The 26,934-nt window shown below is 43.2% G+C and overlaps 1 protein-coding gene across 1 annotated transcript in view; it reads left to right on the top strand.

Moving 5' to 3' along the window:
• Positions 1–26,934, top strand: part of LOC137381613 (hepatic and glial cell adhesion molecule-like) — an 84,371-nt gene extending 57,437 nt beyond the window's left edge. The window contains exons 2-7 of the mRNA XM_068054320.1: positions 5,321–5,662; positions 7,014–7,295; positions 9,488–9,581; positions 17,520–17,593; positions 19,169–19,245; positions 24,121–26,934. Coding sequence (XP_067910421.1) covers positions 5,321–5,662; positions 7,014–7,295; positions 9,488–9,581; positions 17,520–17,593; positions 19,169–19,245; positions 24,121–24,411 — 1,160 coding nt within the window. The 3' untranslated portion in view covers positions 24,412–26,934. The remainder of the gene's footprint in view (positions 1–5,320; positions 5,663–7,013; positions 7,296–9,487; positions 9,582–17,519; positions 17,594–19,168; positions 19,246–24,120) is intronic.

Genomic DNA, 26,934 nt, shown 5'->3' with positions numbered 1-26,934 from the left:
AGGTTCACAGTAGGTTAGTGAGGACCGGGAAAAACTGCAACAAGGCATCAGAGGGAAACGTAGACTAGTGTTAGAGCTGCCATGGTGAAAGCATCACCTCTACAGAGCTTTGGTCAGAACCCATCTGAAGTACTCTGTTCAGCTCTGGGCACTGTATATATTGGCCTTGGAGGGGGCGCAGCGCAAATTCACCAGAATGATACCAGGCTTTACAGGATTAAATTATGAAGACAGATTGCATTAACTTGGCTTCTATTCCTTTGAATTTAGAAAGCTGAGGGGTCATTTAATTGAGGTGTTTAAATGGTAAATGGATTCAATAGAGAAGATACCGAAAAACTATTATTGTTCTATCCAGAGCAAGATGACATAAAATTAAAATTTATAAAATTAGAGCCAGGCCAATTAGGTGTGAAATCAGGAAGCATTTTTTACACAAAGGGTAGGAGAAAACTGGAATTCTCTGTAGCTGCTGGATCAATTGAAATTTTCAAGACTGCAATCGACAGATCTTTGTTAGATGACAAAAGCAGGTAAATCGAGTTAAGATACAGATCAGCCATGGCCTTCTCCTGTTCCTAAATGTGTGATATTCAAACATTTGGACCAGCAAGATCTCATGTTCAGTTCCTGGCATGTGTTGGCCTCAGTCAGTGCTGCACTAAAGATACTTCTGTTGGCCTTTTTGTCTCTAGGCTGTGCAGGAGAAAAATTAGTACAGAAAAGCTTTACACCCCTGATTTCCAACCTTTGTCTCAGTAAGTGTGGTCATTTTGAAAGGGCAGGATTCTTCCTGGCAATAATAGTACCCTAATGGTGGATATCTTGCCAATATTCATTGTCAAAGTTCAGATAAGAAAACTACCCAATTGGATGAGGTACCACAGTATCTCATCATGAATCAGTGAAAATTAGAGAAGACAATTATTTATCTTATAATGCTCAGCACAAAATCTAGGCTGACACTCCTATGCAGTACTGAGGGAATGCAGCACTGCTGCAGGTACCGTCTTTCAGATAAGACATTGAATTAAGGCCCCGCCTACCCTCTCAGAGGGGATGTAAATGATCCGTGGCATTGTTCAAAGACGAACAGTGGAGTTCTCCCCAGTGTCCTGTCCCAATATTTATCCATCAACCAACGTCATTAAAGCAGATGATCTGGTCATTTATCACATTGCTGTTTAAAGGACCTTGCGGTGCGCAAATTGGCTGCTGTGTTTCCTACATTTGAATAGTGACTACACCTCAAAAAGTATTTCATTGGTTCTGAAGAGCTCTGAGACGTTCTGGGGTTGCAAAAGGTGTGATAAAAGTGCAAGTTATTTCTTTCTCTTTAACCTATTAAATTTGAAGCTGGCCCAAAACTGGAAAGCAACAATTAATGGTGATATGAAAGTGATTCTGTTTTGTAGTTAAACTGAATAAATGTTGGACCATTTTTTTTTTTAAAAAAGAAAGCCATCAAGGGGGCACTGAAGGAACTGGATTGGCAACAATGTTACTGGTTATTACATGACTCAAGTTAAAGATAGAACAGAAACCCTGGTAACAGGGCAGAGAAGTAACAAGCGTCCCTTGATTGGACAAATCCAGGAGCAGCAGAGAGCACCTGGGATGAGCAGAAAACTCACAAGCATTTTGGTTGTGGGTCAGTGTGTGTTTTACCTTCTGGAGTGAGCGGCTGATAAAGTCAAGTCTGCTGAAGAAATGTAAAAAGGAGAGACCACAACCCAGCTCACTTTCCAAAATCTCTGAAGGACCCAGAGATGTCCACTGTGTCAATTCATCTTGTTTCCTGTCTTTGAAGCAAGCCTGCTAAATTACTTTTCAACGCCACCAGAAAAGAACTGTTTTAAAAGATCTCAGTGACCTGTCTACATGTACTCAGAAGTTAAACTGTATGCCAGTTTTGGAATAACATATCTCATCTGCTGTTTTCTTCAAAAACGAGCAAGTAATCTGCCCAAGTTTTTTTTGTCTGTTACAGAGCTCTGAACTTTTATTTTTTTCGGTTAACCAATGTATATGTGCGCGTATGAGTATGAAGGGACTAAGGTTAAAAAAAAGGGAACTTTAAAATTTCGATCTGTGTGTTTATGTGTTTTACTTTGTTACTAGTTGAGACTTGTTTTATAATAAACTGCTAATTTTGTTGTTCATTAAAGAAACCTAATTAGCATGTTCTATTCTGCTGCTGCGAATGAGGCATATTAATTTTGTAATAAAGCAGGGCATTTAAGAGCTGACTGCTGGAAACTAAAGGGGAAACCTATAGGGTTAATCTGGGTGCACCCACACAGTGAAGAAGGGACCCTGATGGAAAGTACAGCAGAGCAAGCTGTGGCTTTAACCATTCTGTAAGAGTGAGACCCAGGAAGTCTACTGCTGCAAGATTTAATAGGATTCCTGAAGATAATCAGGGTTTTGTGTCTGAAGGGAGAATAACCCCATACCCCTCGAGTGGGGCAAGCAAGCCCACAGTAATCCTCAGGGACACAGGGGCCGTTAGATCCCTTTTACTGGGAAAAGGCCTAACCTTTCCCCCAGAGAGTGCAGTAAACACCAGAATGGTGGTGAATGGTACTGGAGGGCAGTTTATGCCTGTACCTGTACACCGGGTGCACCTGGAGTGCGATCTGGTTTCAGGACCGACGAATGTAGGGATTATCCCTAGTTTGCCTGTGGACGGGGTTGACCAGCTCCTAGGTAATGATCTGGCGGGGTTGAAGGTGGTCGCTTCCCCAGTAGAGAAAGAGAGACTGCAGGAGATCAGAGAGACAGGGCAGTGACAGGAGACAGTCCCCTGCAGTTTCCCTGAATGTGTAATGAACCATGCCATGATCAAATCAGCTCCCCCAGAGGAGACTGAACTGGCGCTACAGGCAGATGGCCATGAGGTCTGTCTGTCCGAGACTTTCTTTGGAAAGTTAGAAGACCCAGGGAATGAATTTAATGAATTTTCCCCAGTTGAGGCTCAGCAAGCTGACCCAGTATTACGAGAGTTAGCACAGGCTGCCCAGTCTGAAATTGAAGGAGAGGGAGTCCCTGATTGCGACTATTTAAAGAATGAGGTACTGATGAGTAAATGGAGTTTCCCTCACAGATCTGAGAGCAAGGAGTGGACAGTGATTCACCAGCTGGTGGTGCCATAGAAGTACCAGAGAGAAATAGTAAGAATGGCCCATGAGATTGCAGTGGCTGTACTTGTCAGTATACGAAAAACCAAAGCCCGCATAAGACAGCAGTTTGACTGGCCAAAACGCCACAAAGATGTGGTGAAGTACTGTAGGAGCTGCCACATGTGCCAGATTGAGGGGAAACCCCAACCTACAGTGAAATCTGCACCCCTAAGTCCTGTATCCGTGTTTGGAGGACCCTCCAGCAGATGGCTAGATAATTATAAGGGAACCATGCTGAGAACAAAAGGGGACAGGCAGGCACAAGGCTGGCAACAGGTTAAAAAGGAATGGGGAAAAAAGAACCAAGAGGTCATATTAAAGGAAGCCCGGTAAGAATCCTAGATGAAAACCCCTACTGTCCAGTCAGCCAACTCCAAAATATTTTAGAAGTTAGACCCCACATCTTCCTATGTAAATACAGACACTAGAAGCACCCCGTCAGAGTGGTTAACAGCATTTGCAAGAACCTGCAGAGACAAAGAAAGTCCTCAAGAGGGCAAAGAAACTGTGAGGGTGATGCCTCACCTAGTCGAAATGCTGCAGGGCAGTGCAGTAGAATCTGGACACATACCTACAAGCAGGAGTGTCCCAGAGGACAAAGGGAAGATTAGCAAAGATTCCCCCCTGCTCCCTCACCACCCAGTCAGGAAAAACAAGAACCAGCCACTCCCTACGGTGAAAAGCCCTTGCATGACTCATCAAAGCACTGAAAGAGAACTCAGAGTAGAATCACCCACTGCTGCTGCCCCTGAGCAGAACTCTAACCTAGGGCTAATTAAACCTAACCCTCCCCTTGCAGACATCAACAAGAACAAAGACACCTTAGGCAGTCATGGAAATGTGCAAACTGAAAAAAAAGAACTTCCCCAAAAACCACATTTATTGGGATGCCAAAAAGGCAGTTTAAAGCAGCACTGCTACCAAGAAAAGACAAGCTGTAACAATTGTTAGGGTTCTGAATGAATGAGAGAGATGCATGTGTGTTTTCCTGTCCTTATCTTCTCTCTAGTCCCTTTTAACGAAATGCTCTTTTTAAAAATCGCATTTCTTTCCGCTGGGTGTAGAGGTGTCATGCAAACCCCCCACCTGCCAAGAACGAGGCATATTAATTTTGTCGTATGAACATTGATTTTAAACTGTTGCTGGAGTGAAGAAATGACTTGTTTGAAGATCACCAGACACTGGGCTGGAAGGACATTTGCATACTAAGAGATGCTGCTTGTGGAGACAAAGGACTATTCGCTGCTCCAATTAACCCAAATGGATTTTGATCACCCGACTTTGAAGGTGTAAGGAAGCGCATTCCAGGCCCTGCTAAGATGACACAATCCACAGAGCCAGGACTGGTTAAACCAGCTGGTCACTTGACTAACTGGCTGGTCCAGGTTTTTTGAACTAGCCACAGGACAGTTTGAATTCAGAAGGTAGTGTGCAACTGAAGCTGGAACAAGGAAGCATCTCTCTCTCTCTCTCGCTTTCTCCCAAGCCACCGGACCCACAGAAGACATGTAAACTTCAGGAGAGAGGAGACTCCTACATCGGAACAGGTTGAAGCGTGAACTGGGCCCCAACAAATTGCAAGACTTACCGGCAACCAAAGACTCCACATTGAACTTAAAGAACTGTAACTACCAGATATTGTCTCAAACCTTTTCCCTTTATTCCTTCTACTTTTTCTGTCACTATCTGCATGTGTGTTTATTGCGTATGCATCCTAGTGTGGTCGCATTGCATATTTGTAGTTGTTAACCGGATTAGAGTTTAAGATTAACAAACTTCTACCTTTCTTGTTTAAGTCTAAGGAAACCTGTTTGATTGCTTTACAATTGGAGCAGTGAACAAGGATTCACTAAGGGTGTTTTAAAATTAAACCCTGTTACGGTTAAATAAGGCAAAGGCTGAGAGGGAACCCATAGACCCCTTCTCACCTGGTCGTAGCAGGGAAAAATAGAGTATATGACTGACAGTATTGATAAGTGGGAAAATTTAAAATAATATGTTGTGACCTGGGATTAGAATAAACAGTGCACTCTTCCCACCTCAGTCATAATAATGGACAAGTGGAATAATGCAATCCAGCTTCTGATTTTCTGCTGAAAATGCTCCTTTCTTATGGTTTGTATTTTATTCTTGTTTAGTGCCATCAGAGGGAGTGAATATAACAGCAGAGGACCACACTGCTCACGGTATCGTGGGAGGGTCAGTCTTACTTTCTATACATTACACAGCCAGCAGTTCCGAGACTCCCGTCATTCAGTGGCAGCTGAAGAGGGACAAGCCCATCCCTTTGCTCCAGTCCTTTGGCACACGCATCCTGGGCAAGCTACGGCCAGAGTACAAGGATCGGATTGTGATCTTACGCAACGGGTCTCTGTTGATCCACAACTTGCAACCAACCGATGAGGGGATGTATGAAGTTGAGATCGCAATCACAGACGATGCCTCCACTGCAGTGAAAACACTCAATTTAACTGTTGATAGTAAGTATTCAGATTGGCAGACTGTCTGTGCAGCTGTATTCTGATTTGTATTGAATTACTTACCAACTGCTGTCCTCACCTCCAGTTTCCCACTCTGCTCTTCCAAAGACACTGACTTGTACTGGCTACAGTTTCATGGACACAAGACCCCCTCTACCAAATAACCATTCTTGATGTAAGTCTAGGTAGTGAGTTTCAGAACACTGTTCAGCTGACTTATCACAACTGATTCTGTCCTTACCCAATATTAAGAATTGCAGCGTCCAATAGATAGGTTGTACCCTGACTTCATATCCACCAGCGGTAGCACCATAACAAACAAGTATAATCTGATCTTGGGTTATTAGATTGCCAACCTGAATCATTTTGGACTCCCCTCTTTCCACTTGGTAGCTCCCCACAACTCATGGTCGAGACAAATGGGAAAATGTGCTGTTCTCCCCAATTGATGCTGCTGCTGTCTGCTTGAACATAATAAAATCACTGGTGATGATCCCTCTCCAGATTACCTCTGACAAATTCCAGCCCTTTTTCTGAATGACACAGGTTATTGCTTAAACTGAAATAAAAACAAGAAATGCTGGAAATACTCAGCAAGTCTGGCAGCATCTGTGGATGTTCCGATGAAGGGTCACTGACCTGAAATGTTAACTCTGCTTCTCTCTCCACAGATGCTGCCAGACCTGCTGAGTATTTCCAGCATTTCTTGTTTTTATTTCAGATTTCCAGCATCTGCAGTATTTTGCATTTATTTATATTATTGCTTAAACTGGTTGACCTGAGGGGTCTATTCTCCTGGCTGGTTTGCCATCTTTCACCCTCCTTAAATTTCAGCTTATCCAAAACTCTGCTGCCTGGATCTGAACTTGCTCCAAATCCCATTCATCCATCACCCCTGTGCTATTAAAAACCTGCATTGGTTCCTGGTCCACCAATATAAAAATATCATCCTCATGTGTAAATCTCTCTGTGGTTGCGTTCCTCCCTATCTACTAACCTCCGCTAACTCTAAACAGTCTGAGAACTCACCATTGTGTTCATCTCACCATTGGATACGATGGCTTCAGCTGTTTAGGCCCTAAACTCTGAAATTTCCTCTCTAAAACTCTCCTCCTCTTCAAATCTCTCTCTTCCTTAAGACATTATTTAAAACCTACCTTTTTAACCAAGTGTTTAGTCGCCTATCCTAATGTCTTAAACCTTTGGCTCTGTGTCAATATTCATCTGCTTATGCCCCTGCGACGTGCCTTCGGATGTTTTGCCGAATTGAAGGTGCTTTATAAATGCACATTTTTGTTGTATGTTTTACAGCCTTGTGCCCAATTGTCTGTTTTCTCCTTGTGTTATCCAGTCCCCGTGACGAAGCCCGTGGTGGTGTTATCATCCTCCACAGTACTGGAACTGAGTGAATACGTCACATTGAACTGTTCACATGAAAATGGAACCAAACCAATGTATACATGGCTGAAAGGAGGGAAGCCCTTAGACAATGATGCAAGGTTCTCTTTGTCCAGTGATCAGAAAACCCTCACGATCACACGCGTCCACATAACCGACGATGATATTTACAGCTGTACGGTGGAGAACCCTATCAGCAGCTCTCGAAGCACACCAGTCAAACTGACTGTATACAGTAAGGACATAAGCGATATATAAGGGCTACTGCGAGGAACAGTAGCAAATGATGTAGGAAAGTGGGATATATACACTGGGGGGGGCAATGGGATATATAGAGAAAACACAATGGGGCAGAGTATGATATTTATAGAGGTAATAGTGGGATGCAGATTAAATAATGTGGGAAATTGGGATAAATGCACTGGGGCAATGGGATTTATAGAGGAGACATTGAGGTCAGCAGAATGGGCGATGGATCCAATATCGCCTGTTTTACACCATTGCCAAAAGTTACAATTACCCCAAAGAGTTGAAGTATGGATAGGGTTACTGAAATACTGCATGTGGATTATAATAGGTTCCTGAGCTGCTGAATATAAGATTAGGTAAGTATTCCACAGTCTCACTTGATTTACCTGTGACAACTGGTAAACATTCTTTCCTTGTCCTTCTCAACCTGTCTGCAGCCTTTGACATGGTTGACTGCACCATCCTCCTCCAATACCTCTCCACTGATGTCCAACAGGGTGAGACTGCTTTCACCTGGTTCCATTTTCATCTATCTAATCCATAGCCAGAGAATCACTTGCAATGGGTTCTCTTCCTGCTCCTGCACCGTTATCTCTGGTGACCTCCGAGGATCTATCCTGGGCCCCTCCTATTTCTCATTGACATGTTGCCCCTTGACAACATCATCATCACAGCATTAGTTTTCACATGTATCCTGACAATGCTCAGCTCTACCTCACCACCACTTCTTTCGACTCCTCCACTGTTGCTAAATTATCAGACTGCTTATCTGACATCCAGTACTGGCTGAGCAGAAATTTCTCCAATTATATATTTGGAAGACTGAAGCCATTATTTTCAGGCCCCACTCCAAACTCTGTTCCCTAGATACCAACTCCATCCCTTCTCCCTGGCAACAGTCTGAGATTAAGCCAGTCTGTTCACAATCTTGGTGTCACATTTGACCCCGAGATGAGCTTCCTACCTCATATTCACAGCATCATGAAGACAGCCTATTTCCACCTCCGTAACATTGTTCAATGTCGTCACTGTTTCAGGTCGTATGCTGCTGAAATCCTCATTCATGCCTTCGTTACCTCTGGACTTGACTATTCCAACGCACTTCTGGCTGGTCTCCCACATTCTACTCTCTGTAAACTTGAGGTCATCCAAAATTCTGCTCCCCGTGTCTTAATTCGCACCAAGTCCCGTTCCCCTATCAACCCTGTGCTCACTGACCTACATTGGTTCCCGGTCAAGCAACGTCTTGATTTTAAAATTCTCGTCCTTCTTTTCAAATCCCTCCATGGCCTCATCCCTTCCTATCTCTGTAATCTTCTCCAACCCCACAACCCTCCAAGAGATCTGTGCCCCTCTAATACTAACCTCTTGTACATCCCTGATTTTAATCGCTCCACCTTCGGGTATATGCACCAGTTGAGACTAACTATGTCTGTGCCAGTCAGGAACTGAATTCTGACTTGAGTGCTTAAGAGCAAGGACTTCCTGCTTAGGAAGTCCCCACCGTTGTCCCTGCTCCCTTATGTTGATTGCCTTTTTAGGCCAGGAGGAGACTCCTCCCTCAAGGCCAGACTGGGACCATCCACCGGGAGTCCAACACAACAGTCACACAAGTTTGGCACCTCAATTAATTGTGCAGAACCTTTTCATTAGGACGAAGGAGGTTAAGAGTAGAACTGGTAGGAGTGTTTAAAATTCTGAGGGGTTCTAACAAGGTAAAGAGAGAGCTTTGTATTGGTCAATGCATTGATAGCTAAAGGGCATAAATTTAAGACCATTAGCAAAAGGGAGAAATTGGGAGAATTTTACTTTAATGCAAAAGGTTGTTAGAACCTGGAATGCCCTACCGAAAAGAATGTTGGGATCAGAATCTTTAAAGCTTTTCAAAGGGAAATGGATAAACATTTGAAAAAATGTAGATAGGTATCGGGAAAAATCAGGGGAATGGGACTAAGTAGATCATACTTTCATGGAGCCAGCATTGGCTCAATGGGCCAGTTGGCCTCTTTATGTGCTGCAAAATTCGACGATTCCAAGACAAAGTGGCATGTGAAAAGAAGAAGCTTGATGGGCAGAATAGCCTTATTTTGTGAAGTTCTTCTAAATGTAGCTAGAAAAGTTTCACTTAAAATTGAGAGACTGAAAGCTCGGACAGTGACTTTGTTGTGTTTTTTATAGGGCGGAGTTCTTTATATATTATCCTCTGCACAGGTGGGATTTTTCTTCTGGTAACCTTGGTAACTGTGTGTGCCTGCTGGAAACCTTCAAAAAAGTAAGCTTTAATTGTGGTTCTTGGTTTTATACCTTGCCGATTTGTTATTGTGCACATGGAATGATTCATTGTAAATGGCTCTTTATAAAAGCATTTGGGAGTGTCATGTCTTTATTACTGGACTAGTAATCCGGAGAACGTGAGTTGAAATCCCACAGTGGTCGTTGTAGAATTTGATTTCAGTTTAAAAATCTGGAAATTAGAAAGCTGTCAGATTGTCACATAAACCCAACTGGTCCACTAATGTCCTTTAGGGAAGGACACCTGCCATCCTTACCTGGTCTGCCCTTTATGTGACTATAGTCCCATACCAATGTGGTTGTCTCTGAAGTGGCCTAGCAAACCACTCAGTTATATCAAACTTCCATAAAAGACAGTGGTTCCAGTAGAAGTTCACTTCCTTCTCAGGCTACTAGGGGTGAGCAATAAATGCCTTTCTTGTCAACGATGCCCCTATCCCAAGGATGGATTTTTCTTTTAAAAAGATAGCATCAAGAAGTACTACATGCTACAAAGTGGGACATCTGAAAGAATGGAAACCTTCAGCCTCTGTGTAATGTTGACACGTGTACAGACACGAACAACTGCATCAGACGTAAAATGTGCACACTTTGTAAGGGCAGGATAACCTCCTTTTATTTGAGAAGCATTGGTGAAATGGAGAAAACCACCAAGATTGAAAACATGAGAAGTAATGATTACATCAGTTTGAGCTTAACTTTTCAATACCTGCAGCGTAGGCAAAAGAAAAACTTGTATTTATATCGCACCTTTCAGAATCTCAGGATGTCCCAAAGCCCTTTACAGCCAATTAAGTACTTTTGAAGTGTAGTCAGTACTTTAATGTTAGGAAACACTGCAGCCAATTCATACAGAAAGGTCCCACAAACAGCAATGAAAACTCCAGAGCTGAACTCAAGAGGTGAGGTGAGTGTGACTGCCCTTGACATCAAGGTAGCATTTCACCAAGTGTGGCATCAAGGAGCCCCAGCAAAATTGAGGTCAATGGAAATCAAAGGAAAAACTCTCCACTGGTTGGAGTCATACCTAGCACAAAGGAAGATGGTTGTGGTTGTTGGAGGCCAGGACATCGCTGTAGGGGTTCCTCAGGGTAGTGGCCTACGCCTCTTCAGCTGCTTCATCAAAGACCTTCCCTCCATCATAAGATCAGAAGCGGGGATGTTCACGGATGATTACATAGTGTTCAGTATTATTGGCGACTGCTCAGATACTGAATCAGTCTATGCTCGCATGCAGCAAAACCTGAACGACATTCAGACTTGGGCTGATAAGTGGCAAGTAACATTTGCACCACACAAGTGCCAACATCTCCAACAAGAGAGAATCTAACCATCTCCCCTTGATAGTCAATAGCATGACCATCACTGAACAGGCGGTAAAAAAGGCAAATGGTATGTTGGCCTTCATAGCGGGAGGATTCGAGTACAGGAGCAGGGATGTCTTGCTACAATTATACAGGGCCTTGGTGAGGCCACACCTGGAATATTGTGTGCAGTTTTGATCTCCTTATCTGAGGAAGGATGTTCTTGCTATAGAGAGAGTGCAACAAAGGTTTACCAGGCTGATTCCTGGGATGGCGGGACTGACGTATGAGGAGAGATTGAGTCGGTTAGGATTATATTCGCTGGAGTTCAGAAGAGTGAGGGGGGATCTCATAGAAACCTATAAAATTCTAACAGGACCAGGGTAGATGCAGGAAGGATGTTCCCAATGGTGGGGGAATCCAGAACCAGGGATCATAGTCTAAGGATACGGGGTATACCATTCAGGACTGAGATGAGGAGAAATTTCTTCACCCAGAGAGAGGCGAACCTATGGAATTTGCTACCACAGAAAGCAGTTGAGGCCAAAACATTGTATGTTTTCAAGAAGGGGTTAGATATAGCTCTTGGGTTTAAAGGGATCAAAGGGTATGGGGCAAAAGCGGGAACAAGTTACTGAGTTGGATGATCAGCCATGATCATAATGAATGGCGGAGCAGGCTCGAAGGGCCGAATGGCCTACTCCTGCTCCTATTTTCTATGCTTCTATGTTGAATTCCCCCACCATCAACATCCTGGGGAATACCATTGACCAGAAATTTAACTGGACCAGCCATATAAATGATGTGGCTACAAGAGCAGATCAGAGGCTGGGAATTCTGTGGTGAGTAACTCACTTCCTGACTTCCCAAAGTCCACCAACCTCAAGGCACAAGTCAGGAATGTGATGGAATACTCTCCACTTGCTTGGATGAATGCAGCTCCATCAACACTCAAGAAGCTCAACACCATCCAGGACAAAGCAGCCTACTTGATCAGTACCCCATCCACCACCTTGAACATTCACTACATCCACCACCGGTGCACAGTGGCAGCAGTCTGTACCGTCTACAAGATGCATTGTAGCAACTCGCCAAGGCTCCTTCAACAGCACTTTCCAAATCTGCGACCTCAACCACCCAGAAGGGCAAAAGCAGCTGACGTAGGAGCACCATTATCTGCAAGTTCCCCTCCAAGCCATACACCATCCTGCCTTGGAACTATATCGCCATTCCTTCACTGTCGCTGGATCAAAAACCTGTAACTCCCTTCCTAACAGCACTGTGGGGTACCTACGCCAGATGGATTACAGCAATTCAAGAAGACGATCACCACCATCTCTCAAGGGTAGTTAGGGATGGGTAATGAATGCTGGCATTGCCAGTGACACTCACATTCCATATAAAAATAATGATCAGAGATAGTGATATTGGTTGAGGGATAAATATTGGCCAAGACACTGGGAAGAACTCTGCTGCTTTTGTTCAAATGGTGCCATGGAATCTTTTATGTCCACCTGAGCTGGCATACTGTGTTTAATGTCTCACCTGAAAGGCAGTGCCTGCGACAGCACAGAGGGAGGGAAAGACATACAGTAGAAAAAATAAAGTGAAAAAGAAATAATGGAGAGAGAGACCAATACCAGGTAGACACAAATTCTACCCCACTCCTGAGCTCCTTTCTAAACAATGTATTAATACACAATAATCCTGGAGCCCTCTCAGTGAAATGGGATTAATGGGTTTGGTCTACCCACAGTACACTGTGTACTGAAGCCAACAATTCCCCACCAGGGGAAGTGCTGAATCTCAGTTGGCCATTTAGTTAAGGCACCATGCTGAGTTATGGTGCAAACCTACAAAAGTTTGGATAGTAGCAATAGTGGAAGTCTCCTATTAACACAACAGGTTCCACTGATTTAGAAGACTTTCACTACCCTTATTAATGCTGTGATACATGCCAACCATCAGTATTCCCCAGTTTGTGACCACTTGTCAGCTTTTGTTAACCAAAATCAACCTGTGTTTCACTGTATTTTCAGTGTAACTACTTGTATTCACATGCCTGCCTCTTCTCGGAGCTATTTTTAGATCTCATATTTTTGAGGCTAGTTTTCTAGGTTGGTATGTATGGATTTATATTCTATTCGACCTATTTCTTCATCCCTTGCTGCCCCATTCACTAAGCCTGGAGCAATTCCCATATGCGACTTTTGGCTTCTGTACCAGTTTGGCTTGTGCTTGTTATGCCATTAAGAGAATGTGTTCTTGTTGGAGTAATTGACCAGTCTATTGCAAGCACCACACGAGTTCAACACAGCAGAAAACGCTAGGCGATTCGTTCCCAAGCACCTGTCTGTTGGACCCTTCAACTGCCAGCTGGGAGGAGCTAGCCAGAGTATGGCTACTATCCAGTTCTCTCTCCTTTGTCAGTTTGCACCCTTGGCAACATGTTGCCTTTGACTAGGTGGCTCAGCTGAGATTCAGCACTTCCCCTTGTGAGGAATCATGTCTTTACCATAGACAAAGCAAGCAGGTTAATCCCACTCCACCAAGCTGTTTGTGGGCTTACTGTGTGCAAAAACAGTGTTTAGAAGTGAGCATGGGGATGGTGGTGAGTGGGGGTTGGGGGGAGGGGGATGCCTTTTGTGGTAGCTCGCTGGCTGTCGGCTTGGTGTTATAACGAGCCACAAAGTCAGGAAGATCTCAGGTTTTATCTATGGCTTGGATTGAGCAGTGGAGCTGCTAAAGTTGACTTCAGTGTTACCAAGATAAGGCGGAGAAAAATCAACCAGGGTGCCACTCCTGATCACTATCCAGTGACCCCTATTGGGAAGTAAGCATGTTCAGATCAGTCTCATCTGCGGTTCCCTCACAGTCGGATTTTCTGCTGACAGTCTGAAATAAACAGAAAATGGTGGACATATAAAGAAGGTCCATCAGCATCTGAAAAGAGAAAAGATAGATTAACATTTCAGGTCTTTAACCCGAAGCCTGGATGTGTGTACTTACCTGGTATGTTCAAGGAGTCTTAACACATAATAGGTTTATGTTTAGCTTTATCAGCCCGGATTTTGTGGTCAACGACAGAGCAACAGCATTCGCCACTTACCTTGAAGAAAGCTGCTCACAAAAATCTAGCAATCTCTGTGGCACAGAGCTCCCCTTTCCTGATGGCACTTTAAACTGGTGCCAAGTCAAAGAGATTTCCAGGTGTGCAGCAGCAGTGATGTCAGCAAGCAGGATAAGCAGCCAATCATGTTGAAGTATTATCAGAGCTAGCAAACCAGGAAGTTGATAGCACTTTATCCCTCACTTTTAATTTAGTGAGTTAAATGATGATGATTGGATTTAGATAGAAGCTAAAATATCAATAGAGACAAACATAAATGTTTTTATTATTTAAAAATTTTTGAATTATTTTACTATTATGGAGAAAATTTACTTTCCACAAATATAAAATTAGCTTTTCAGGGCCAGTGAGAGTGTTTAGCAGTAATTTTGAACTAGCACACCGTTAAAAACCCAGTTAGACCTTATTTATTTAGAGATACAGCACTGAAACAGGCCCTTCAGCCCACCGAGTTTGTGCCAACCAACAACCACCCATTTATACTAACCCTACAGTAATCCCATATTCCCTACCACCACTAGGGGCAATTTACAACAGCCAATTTACCTATCACCTGCAAGTCTTTGGCGGTGGGAGGAAACCAGAGCACCCGGCGAAAACCCACACGGTCACAGGGAGAACTTGCAAACTCCGCACAGGCTGTATCCAGAATCGAACCCGGGTCCCTGGAGCTGTGAGGCTGCGATGCAAATCACTGCGCCACTGTGCCGCCCCTTATTCAACAGTGTGTAGCTTTTTCAAGGATTTTTATAGCGAGGCTAACAGCATAAGAATGGAAATTCCCATCAATTCATAAATTTCCCATTAATTGCAATCTGTGGGGACCACCCTCTCGAGAGGCGTGGAATCACGGACAACAGCTTCTGAATTTCTGAGTAGATACTGTCGGTGGAAACTATTTCTGCTGGTTGGGAATCTAGGACCAGGAAGCATTGTTTTAAAATTACAGCCAGACCTTTTAGGAGTGAAATTAGGAAACAATTCTACACATAAAAGGTGGTAGAAATTTGGAACTCTGTTCTGTAAATGACAATTAATGCAAGATCAATTATAATTTTTAAATCGGAGATTGATAGATTTTTGTTATCCAAAGATATTAAGGGATATGAGGCAAAGGCAGGTATATGGAGTTAGGTCGCAGATCAGCCATAATCTCATTGAATGGCGGGCGAAACAATCTTGAGGGGTTAAATGGCCAGCTCCTGTTTCTATATTCCTATGTCCTGAGGAGGTCTAGACAGAGTAGATAGGGAGAAACATTTCCTGTTGGTGAAAGGGTTGAGAACCCTCGATTTAATGTGAATGGCAAAAGAACTAATGGCAAGTGGTTAGGATTCGGAAAGCACTGCTTGAGAGGCGCTGCACTGGTGGAGGCAGATTCAATTGTTGCTTTCAAAAGGGAATTGGATAAGCACCTGAAGAAAAAGCATTTGTCGGGCTGTGAGAAAAGGGTGGGGGTGTGGGACCAGCTGAATTACTCTTGCAGAGAGCCGACATGAACATGACAGGCTGAATGGCCTCCCTCTATGCTGTAACCATTCTATTATTCTGTGATTCTAAGAAAGAGGGCAGAATGTCAGTGATTGTGTTGCACTGTGTAGGAGTGATATGCCTGCCATAGCTCAATAGTTGGAGGCATGTGGAATCATTGAGAGGTGGGTGTGAGGCTGGCATCATTGAATGGTATGTGTGGGTGAGGTGGAGTACATGAATGTTAGAAATGAGTCTTGACTGCTAGTGAGTGCTGCTGGGTGAATATGGTGAAAATTGAGCAGAGTGAGAGGTTGGTGGTTTCCAGGTCTCAGATGTAATGTAAAGATGCATTCACTGACCTTGGCCACATATGTGAGGTCATTAAATGCCTTCCAGCAATGCTGCTGGATTTTCAGGGCCAGCCTGCAGACATTGACCTCCCTTGTCCCCACTCCCTTTGGACAGTCTGCTGTGAGGGCCTCTTGTCACTAGGTAGAAACATGGCTTTTCTCCTTGAGTCCACCTCCGTCACTAATGCCTCCAGCACCACATCTGTGAACCTTGGAGCCCTCTCCCTGGCCTGATGTTCCATATTCCTTCTGTTTAATTGTAGAAATATCAGTCAGTATCCAGTGCAGCTTCCCTTTAAGAGGGACAGACTGCCTTTAAGTGCTGTAGGCTAGCTGCACCGTGTACTAGCCTCGCACACTATTCAGCCCTCTACTATGCGAGCAGCCAGCAGTGCGGGTCGCACTGGGCTGCACACCATTGTCATTTGCATGCTACTTTCCTCCTACCTCATCAGGCGTGGGCAGGTTATGAATTGTGACCCCCGAGCCCAAAAAATGGCATGAACTTATTTTTAGTCCGTACTACATTAAGCACAATCTGATCTGTTCAATTGTAAATGCTTGATGAACATTGTGTTTAACCATAAACTGTCTTAGCTGCACTTCCTCTGCTTTTCACTTTATCTCACTCTGACTGTGTGGTTTGCTAAAGGATGTTTCCTCCCTTTTCAGCAGACATATGAGTCTGCTGCATCTCTCAATACATGCTAACTATTCCATCATCCTTTGCAATCCACTTAAATTTCCACAAGATCTAACCTAACATTCTGTACATTTACAGTACAATATCATGCACTATTCCACAGCATTATCATGGTTTCACCTTTTCAAAAGCATTTCTAGTTCCTACTGACACTAACTGTGCTCACATATGAAAGCTAGTCATTGGGTGAGGTGCCATAGAGACCGAGTACCTGTGTGACTGTATCCAGAATGTGTGACTGTATTCAGGAGTGCATGGGGGAAATTGGAAACCCAGAATGACCCTGCGTTTGTCAGTCTGAAATCAAGATGCAATATGATAAAAAAAATTTCTGCATAACAAATAATAAAGTGGAGGTGATGACAGTATGTAAATTAGGTCAATTGTCATATAATTATGGGTCCTCTGGCACAGACTCAATGGGCCGAATGCCCTCCATCTGTGCTGTAAATGACTCTAAATAGATCTGAATATTGCATTGTTTCTTACATTACAACAGTGACTACACCTGTAAAGTACTTCATTGGCTGTAATCCAGTACAGTACCGAAGGAGTGTTGCACTGCTGGAGGTGCTGTCTTTCTCATGAAATGTTAAACTTCTCAGCTGGACATAAAACTCCATGATACTGTTGGATTAAAGATCAGGGGAGCTCTCCCTGATGTCCTGGCCAATATTTATCCCTCAATATACATCAGTGAATCAGATTATCTGGCCATTATCTCATTGCTGTTTGTAAATTGGCTGCTGCATTTTGCTACATTACAACCGTGACTACACTTCAAATGTACGTAATTGTTTGTAAAATGCTTTGGGATGTCCTGAGGTTGCAAAAGGCGCTATATAAATGCAAGTCCTTCTTTCTTTCAAATAAGCAGTTGCCAGCCGCAAAATATTTGAAAAGCAATATGTAGGGCAGTGTGCTTCAGACCTTACTATTTTGCCTTGTTTATTTTCAGAAATAAAGGGAAAGGAGAGAAAGGAGGGTCCTCAGGTTCTGTGGAGCAAAATGAGGATCAGGCTAAACATGAAGGTAATGTATATTTTGAGTGTGGTTGGTTGGTGTGCTGGTTATGGTGAGGGAGGCTGGAGCTCACGCTTCTGGTTCTGGACATGGCGACTTCAGATCTGGGTTAGTGGCAAGGGTAAAGAGGAGGTACCAATGTTGGCCAGAGCAGCACTGTCCAAACATTGGTCCAATCTCCAGCAGAGCGCATCATTTATTGAAGGGTGCTGAACAGGTCATGTTGAACCCCTTTCTGGCAAAGGAAAGACATATGTGGGGGAGATTGGAATTCTTAAAAAGAAGCAATGAATTAACTAAAGCATGGTGGACTGGGATTAGGTGGGTTGGACCATTCTTCCTGATTAATGTACAAGTATCTTGATGCAAATTGACAATCTCATTTAGCAAATCCACATGAATGATGATTGTGGGAAATAGAAATCTCATCCTGGCACAAGCAGGTGCTTTCCTCAGGTCACGATTCATAGATTCAGGTATCTTGTCAGGACAGAGAAGAGAGAGCTTTAATCTGCACCTAACCTGCACAATAGTTATATTGGGGCATTTGGTGTTGACACCTGGTGCAAAAATGGACATGCTGACTCCCAACACCAGCACCCTGCACCATAATGAGCACCGAAACAAAAGGATCAAAGAATGAAACAGAACATTTGATATTTAGGAGCTTCCATCAATTTCAGAAACAGAATCACTAATTAAGATGAAAAATTAATATTTAAAAGGGGGTGGGGCAAGGATTGGAAAGTGGAACGAAGTAGATAGCAGGGATAGCTCTTTCAGAGGCCTAGCACAGCCAAGGTGGGCCAAATGGCCTCCTCATGTGCTGTAAAATTCATTGATTCAATAAGCAGGGGTGTTCCTCTAAGGACAGAACACATGCTTAATGTCAGAGGGTAATTTAGAAAGTTTTACTTTTCCTTATGCTCTTAACTCTCATCTCGATGATCAGATTCATTCCGGTTTTAAAAAGATGCACAGCTGACATCTATTGGCAGAAACTGATTACTGCAAGCATATTAAACTGAAATATCAGTAATGCTGATCCTCTGTAAATCTGTGAAATGAAAGGGGAATCTGGCTCTTGTATAATGGATGGTTGACTGGATTTTTTCTACCACTTTGGAACTTACAGTCAGCCTTGTATATTTCTGTTAAGAGTGGATATGTGCTGGAGGACTGGAGAGTGACCAATTTCATATTCACTTTCATAAAGGGAGATCAGAACTAATCTGCATAACTACAGTCCAGTTCATTTAATACTTGTGCCATGGACACTATTGGAATCTTTAATCAACAATGGAAATACTCAATACTTAGATGAAGAGAAAATGATTAGAAGCAACCAACATTGATTTCAGAAATGAAGATTGTGTTTGACAAATTGGATCGAGTACTTTGAAGACGTTACAAATATGGTGGATGAGGGAATTGCAGTGGATGTGGTGTACATGAACAAGATACCACATAGGAGATTATTGGAGGAGATTAGGGGATATAGAATTCAGGGAGGGTAAAAATGGACACAAAACAGGTTAGGAGCACCTCGTTAATGACTTTATACCTATTCCATTTCTTTTTCAGTAGAGTTGCTACCGAAAGCAGGGGAGCATGAACGTGAGCGCAAGAATCCTGCGGGATTGTACATCATCAAAGAAAAGGTAGAAACATGGCAGTAATATTGTGAAAGGGAGCCCTTCCCCTGCCCAGTGACAGACCAGGGAAAAAAATGACATGAGAACTACTGCAAATGAACAGTACAACATACAAATTCAAAAACACATACATTAACTTTTAACTTGTCAGCTTGGAGAAAAATGAATGACCACATTAAAAAATATCATTGATGGTATTTAAAGGGCTGGTTTCATCACTGAGATTTGCATTGGAATCCAGCCTAGATTGTTCGAATGAAAGTCTCCTCTGTCTGTTCAAAATTCATCCCTAATTCTGTCGTTATAGCACTCAGCTGTATTCTGTATTATGAAATTTTGGGCGCAGAGCTTTACACAGCAGTTGCCCATGTTGAGATATTGAGTACCCATTACAGAGTTCGCCTGATTTTACATCCATTAAAATCATTCATGGTTTAATGTGAAGTAGTATTTTGGATTGATCTTTTTAGCACTTAATAGAGATCAGTGATGCTTGTCCCACCGACTCTTAAGCTTGTCACCTTTACTGTTTAAACATGAAGCATCACCGTGTAAAACAGGTCCACAGATTCGCCACTCTGCACTCCTATTGAGCAAGAATTCAAGCCAAAAGAGGAGTCTTTTAAAAAAAATTATCCTGGAGTCCTGCTTTTTGATTGCTTTACTATATTGTCCTGATCAATTGCTGAAACCCATGGCTATTCTATCACTCCCAGGTTTCAAATCTCCCACTGCCAACTCAATACCATTCAGCATATATTGATGGGGCAGATTTTGTTTGACCAATATTCACTTCACCCTTGTAGTGCAATCACTGTTGTTATGTATGTAAATGCAGCTGTCAATTTGTACACAGCAAGGTCCCACAAAAGAAAAAAAAGAAATACTTGCATTTATGTAGCACCTTTTTAACATCAAGATGTCCCAAAGTGCTTTACAACTAATGAACTACTTTTGAAGTGTGGTTGGTGTTGGAATGTAGGAAATGTGGTAACCAATTTGCACACAGCAAGGTCCCACAAACAATGATCAAATAATTGATCTTTGAAATCTTGGTTGATTTAAGGGTAAACATTGGATAGAACTCCCTTGACCATCTTTGAATAGTGTCATGATCTTCAATGCCCACCTGAAAGGGTAGATGGAGCCTCGGTTTAACATTTCAACAGCAATAACTTGCATTTGTAAAGTGCCTTTAATGTGATGAAACATTCCAAGGTGCTTCACAGGAGCGTTATGAAACAAAATTTGACACCAAGCTACATAAAGCGACATTAGGGCAGGTGACCAGAAGCTTGGTTAGAGAGGTAGGTTTTAAGGAGCAACAAAATCGGAGAGGGCGGGAGAGAGATCAGGAAGGGAATTCCAAAGCTTAGGGCCTCGGCAACCGAAGACACAGCTGCCAGTGGTGGAGCAATTAAAATTGAGGATGTGCAAGAGGCCAGAATTAGAGGAGCACAGAGACCTTGGAGGGTTCTAAGGCTGGACAATGTTACAGAAATAGGGAGTGGCGAGGCGAGGGAGATACTTGAAAAGAAGAATGAGAATTTTAAAATCGAAGTGTTGCCGGACCAGGAGTTATTGTAGGTTAGCAACACGGGGGTGATGGGTGAACGGGACTTAGTGAAATTTAGAATGTGGGCAGCAGAGTTTTGGATGAGCTCGAGTTTACGGAGAGTGGGTGATGGGAAACCCGCAGGAGAGCATTGAAATAGTCAAGCATAGAGGTAGCAAAGACATGGAAGAGGGTTTCAGCAGCAGATGAGCTGCGGCAGAGGCACAGACAGGTAGTGTTTGCCGATCTTGGTGAATGACGGATGATGAGTTGGAAGTTCATCTCAGAGTTAAATAGAATGCCAAGGTTGCGAACAGTCTGGTTTAGCCTCAGACGGCGGCTAGGGAAAGAGATGGAATCAGTGGCGAGGACATGGAGTTTGTAGCAGGTGCTGAAAACAATGGCTGGTCTTCCCAATATTTAGTTGGAAGAAATTTCTGCTCATTCCTAAGACAGCGCATTCGACAGTGCAGCATTCACTCAGTACTGCACTGGCCTATCAACCTAGATTCTGTGCTCAAATCTCTGGAGTGGGACTATCTTGTGACTCATAAGAACAGCCCATTCAGCCCCATGGTAGATGTTCTACCATCTAACGAGGTAATGGCTGAATTGTATCCTACTCCATCTACCTGCCTTGTCTCCATTTCCCTTAATACCCTTGGTTAGCAAAAGGCTATCAATGGCAGATTTAAAATTATCAATTGAGCTAGCATCTACTGTTCCTCGTGCGAGAGTTCCAGGCTTCTGCCGTCCTTTGCGTGTAAAGTGTTTTCTAATCTCTCTCCTGAATGACCAGGCTCTGATTTTAAGGATATGGCCCCTTGTCCTAGACTCCCCACCAACATAAATGTTCTATCTTTCAAAATACTAAAAACTTCAATCAAATCACCCCTTGACATTCTATATTCTGGGGAATACAAGCCTAGTTTATGTAAACTCCTCATAATTCACTCATAATTCAGATGTGAGCAAGCTACCACTGAGCCAAAGCTGACACACACAGACACTGAGATAGATGAGCTGTTAATCAGCTTTGGTGAGGATGCATGTTGACCATAAGACCAGAAAAACACCCTGCTCTTCTTTGACTATTGCAATGGGATCTTTTCTATCAATCCGAATAGGTAGGCACGGCCTTGGTTTATCATTTCATCTGAAAGACGGAAGGATAGATTTTTGTCTTTATGATCTGGATATTAAGCATTGCTGGGGGAGGAGCAGAGGGAGGAGAGGGCAGAGTGGGTCGAATTTTTGTTGAAGCACCCCCTCCCAATTTAATTTCCATTTCATTAAAAGGAAAGAAAATCAGCCAGGCAAATGTTCCTTGACTTTTCTCTCTGCCCTCCACATCAATGGTGCTGAATATCTGGGGGATACCATATAACCATAGAATCTTACAGTACAGAAGGGGCATTCGGCCCATCCTGCCTATGCTGTCTCTTTGAAAAAGTCATCCAATTTAGTCCCACTCCCCATTTCTTTCCCATAGCCCTGCAAATTAGTCCTCTTAATGTATATGTCCAATGGCCTTTTGAAAGTGCCCATAGAATACATTCAGGTAGTGCATTCTAGTTCTCTGAAAAAAAAAACTGTTCTTATTTCCCCTCTACTCCTTTGTCAATTATTTTAAATCTGTGACCTTTGGTTACTGACCCACTTGCCAGAGGAATCAATTTCTCCCTACTTGGTGTATCAAAACCCCTCATCATTTTGAATACTTCTATTAAGTCTTCCATTAACCATCTCAAGTCTAAGGAGAACAATCCCAGCTTCTCTAATCTCTCCCCATAACGGAAGTCCCTCATCCCTGCGATTATCCTGGTAAAGCCTCATCTGTACTGTGTTATAACTAGGTGAGGAAGGGGTCTCAGGCTCTGGTTTGGCCGTAACAGGGTTTATCTTTTTAAACACAGTGATTTTAGCTTACAACCTCAGTGATCCCTTGCTCATTGCAATCTAATTACAATTGTCAATGAACCAATCAGACAGGTTTTCTTGTGTTTAAGCAAGAAAGATGTAAGTTTATTGACCTTGCCACTCTAAACTGGTTAAAATTACTAAAATACGTGACGCATCCACGCTTACATGCACACGAGATGCACACACACACACAATAGATACAGAGGGGAAGAAAGAATTGGGCAGTTGAAGTAGAGTTGTCAATAAATGGAATACAGATACTGTCCTTCGTGTCCTTGATACAATGTCCTTGATTGAAGTTAAAGACTGGGAGTCCTCTTTGGGGCCACATGCACAATTTCAGGCTGAAGGCAGGTTTCAGCTGTTTTTTAGTGGTCGTCTGTAAAGTTCTGCAGTCTTGAAGTTTAATAACTGCCACCATGGTTTCCCTGGGACTTTGCTGGAGAGGGAGATAGAGAGAGAGAGAGAGACTTCTTTTCTGCCAGTGCAGTTGCAGTCTTTTGTTCACTCTGTGGCACAATCAAAAGACCTCAGTGTTACCAGTAGGTATGTCATGTGACCATCTCTTTGTTTGAAACAGCAACTTCGAGAGGCGTCTTTCAGACATACCCGATAGGGGAGAGTTTGGCTCTTTCAAAACCAAAGGGGTGTCGATGTCTTCTGATTACCCCTATTGGCAAAACCAATCTCGCTAATTGAATCAGCGAGCACTCGCATTGTCTCTCTATTCAGCTGTCTGTCAGACAGCCCTTGTCTTCTCAGAATGTAAATGTGCGACTATCTTTTTAGCTGTTCAGTTCTGCTTTTTTTCTTTGAAAAAGTCATTTGTAGTATCCAGTAAAAGATTCAAATCGTGTCCCATATGACAAAATTAACATGTTTCCATTTGGCAGGCGTGACTTCTGTCACAACTGTCTCCAGGGCTTTGACATCCTTCCTAATGCCTGTTGCCCAGAATTGTATGCAATAACCTAGCTGAGGCCTAACCAGTGATTTGTAGCAGTAATACCACAATCTACCCCACAAGCTCTAATAATGTAGCACTCCCTCAGTGCTGCACTGAAGTGTCAGCCTAGATGATGTGCTGGAGTCGGTCTTACATCCACAATCTTCTGATTCAGAGGTGAAAGCGCTAATAAAACTGACTAGCTTTTTGTCCGACTTTAACCCATTCTTTCCCAGGATCACAAAACATTTCAACTCTCCATTTCTTCCTGTCTTTCCTTCTTTCAATAATCTTTAACCACCTACAGCAATAATCTCTAACTACAACATCTTGATTTTACTTGTCTTCTCTTCTGGAACTTTCAACCTCAGACTGTGTCCTGCACTATGGACTTTGTCCTACATCATCAAGGCTTGTCAAAAACAAATGATCTCACCCAATCCCTTTTCTTTTCCAGGATTCTCCAGATGCTGAGGAAAATGCCCTAAGTGATTCCAAGAATGCAGCGGAACAGGCCGGATTCATACTTTCCTCCAGATCTCCAGCTAGATCTTCAAGGCCAGCTGGTCGATCGCCCAGGCGATACAACAGGTCTCCTGTCCGATCCCCTGGCTCCACCAGATCACAGAAGTCCCCAAGTAGATTGTCCAACTCGCCAGTGCACCAGAGGAGTGCTAACCGCATCATCCGGCCAACAGGGGTCCATATGATCATGGAGCAAGATGAGGCTAGCGTGGAAGAAAATTAATGCTTAAAAGATCCTGTATTTTCTGTCATGGACATAAGACATACTGTAGGTGCAGAAGTATCGGTATCAAAGCCTGGAACATATCCAGCATCCTGGCCTCCATTACTGCTTTTTCTGAGTATACACATAATAGAGTACCATAATCCTCCCTCCTCTAACCAGTGTTCAACATGACAACCCTAGCTCCTAGAATGTAAACCAAGGTCAGACTCCTAACACCATGTACATAAAATATCCCTAAATGCACCCAATTTTGAAGGGTGATTGTTGACATTTTGGGGAGAGCGGTTTAATTGCTTAGTTTTGGACATCACATGTAAGTGATGCAAATTAAATTTAATCGTGTAAGTGTGAATATATAATGTTGCACGCTTAGAACGTTCCAAGTGATCTCCCTATGGCCCAGTGAGTAAATATTCTACAAGGTGTGGTCCTAAGCCACATGGACTAGAAAGATCCCACGTTTGATGTCCTGTGCTGTGTAGGCAGAGCTCAGCTGCAGTGACTTTGAAAGGATGCAACAATTGGTCTCAGTGTCCTTGGGTTGATTGGGGGAAGGGGAATTCGGTTTCACTGCTAACCATTAACATGTGTATGGACATGAATTGAGAAGATATGGGCTCAGTTTTAATTCCTCCTGCAGTCATTAAGAATGGCCACTTTGGCAAGGTATGGGAGATCTGCTGTTGTAGGACCCGGCCCCAGGAGGGGAGGCAATTGGTAAAGAATGTTTCCTGGATACTAACACCTTCATAAGGACCAGAACCAAGACTTCAGTCAACTGAACAAAGGTCACACTACCTTCTGTTAACTGAGATGGCGCATTCCACTGGAGCCAACTTCTAAGGTAACCTCTTTGAGATCAGCCTGGCTCGACTGGGATTGGCCCTTCAAGTCAGGATGATCACAGAAGTTCCGACAAGAGTGGTCAGCCTAAAGCAAAGGTAAATTCGCTACATAATCAGATACAAAAAACAGTCAGGGAATAAGGTGACTGGTGCACTTGAAAGCAGGTGGTGACTCAGGCAGTCATGTGATGTTGTTAGTTACTCTAGAATGGAATGGGTCAGAAAGAGCGAGTTCAACTCAAACTCATTACTAACTTAGTCAACTAGAATCAATCCAACCAACAGAAGGGACACGAGACATAACACCTTTAGAGTGGAATTTTACACTTCAGGATGTGTTATTGGTTATTTTATACTATATAAAAAACAGAAGTGTGCATTAAATACAGAGATCAGGTTGGTTTCTGGTAACTGGCCGCTGCTGATGGTGACTCCTGGTCATTATCCACTAACTCCCTGAGTCCTGGAATTGGGCTTGGTTGTGATGCTCCCTGTAGTCAAACAGTCTTCTACCACTGTCTCCACATGAAGAATGTCCATTTTGGTGAGCTGCTGGAGAGCTGAAGGTGCATGTCCCTTACCCCAGCACTTCTGGGAGAGGAGGGGAGACAATCAGGAAGTGGAATGCTTTGGTAACAACTTTACCTGGATAGTTTTCAGTTCCAATAGTAGCTGGACCTTAAATTATTCAAGTGACCAGACAGTGTCTTCCGCAGTAACTCGACAGCCAGTAGCGAGGGTAGGCAGTCTGGCTGAGTGATTAGTAATCCCAACCCTCTGCCTCTGTAGAACCACACTCCCAACCCACTGTCTTTCCATACCCCTGCATCTCCCAACCCTCTGCATCTCCCAGCCACTGTAACACCTACACTTCCCGCTCCATTGTCTTTGAGCCATCATGACAAGATGTTGAGAGCTCAGAATTGGATCCTTCTCTCTTCAAACTTCTCCTGACATTTCCTTGCAGCATTTGGTCTAATAGTTCTGAATACCATAATAATTTAGGAAAATTTTGTGATGGAGAGGCATGCATTTCTTTGAAGCAGGAAAACTCTGTGGCCCTCAAATAGGTTAATTCATGTTAAAAGAATGAATTGATTTTGTTTGAGTCTATTTGTGTCTTATACTAGGAGCCAAAATCACAGCACTGCCTGTAATCACCTTTCAATCCTTCAGCTGCAGTTTTATTTTTAACATAAAGCTTTTTAGTAAGCCCATGAGTGCATTGTATTTACTTGCAGCTTAATGTTTTCTTGGTACAGTGGTGTAAATATAGAGTCTGACCTATTTGATTCCTTCACAATGGTGTCCAAACATTCTGCCTCCTCAGATCACTTGGGTGTTCATTCGGTGGCCTATACTCTCCAGTCACTGCTTTTCTTTAGTAAAATTCCATCCTTTTTTCTCCTCATATCTACATCCTGTGCCATGTACTAATCCCTAGAGAAAACGCTGGGCATGTTACTTTCTCCCAGACCTTCACCAGCCTCCGCTCATCCTTGGAGATTTTCGTCCACTCATCCACACTGTGGGGAAGTGGCTAGCTTTCATTCAGCAATTCCACTTCCAATTTGGTAGGAAGGGAAGCAGCCATGGGCACAGCACCACATCTGAACATTGTGGCACCGAACATTGGGAACTGCGTTGTGCCAAATCTGGGTACTGCCAGCACTAA

The sequence above is a fragment of the Heterodontus francisci genome, chromosome 22 (assembly GCF_036365525.1).
Source record: "Heterodontus francisci isolate sHetFra1 chromosome 22, sHetFra1.hap1, whole genome shotgun sequence".
NCBI classification, from domain to species: domain Eukaryota; kingdom Metazoa; phylum Chordata; class Chondrichthyes; order Heterodontiformes; family Heterodontidae; genus Heterodontus; species Heterodontus francisci.
The sequence above is the reverse complement of the archived record's forward strand: the minus strand, read 5'-3'. Positions and strand labels throughout refer to the sequence as shown.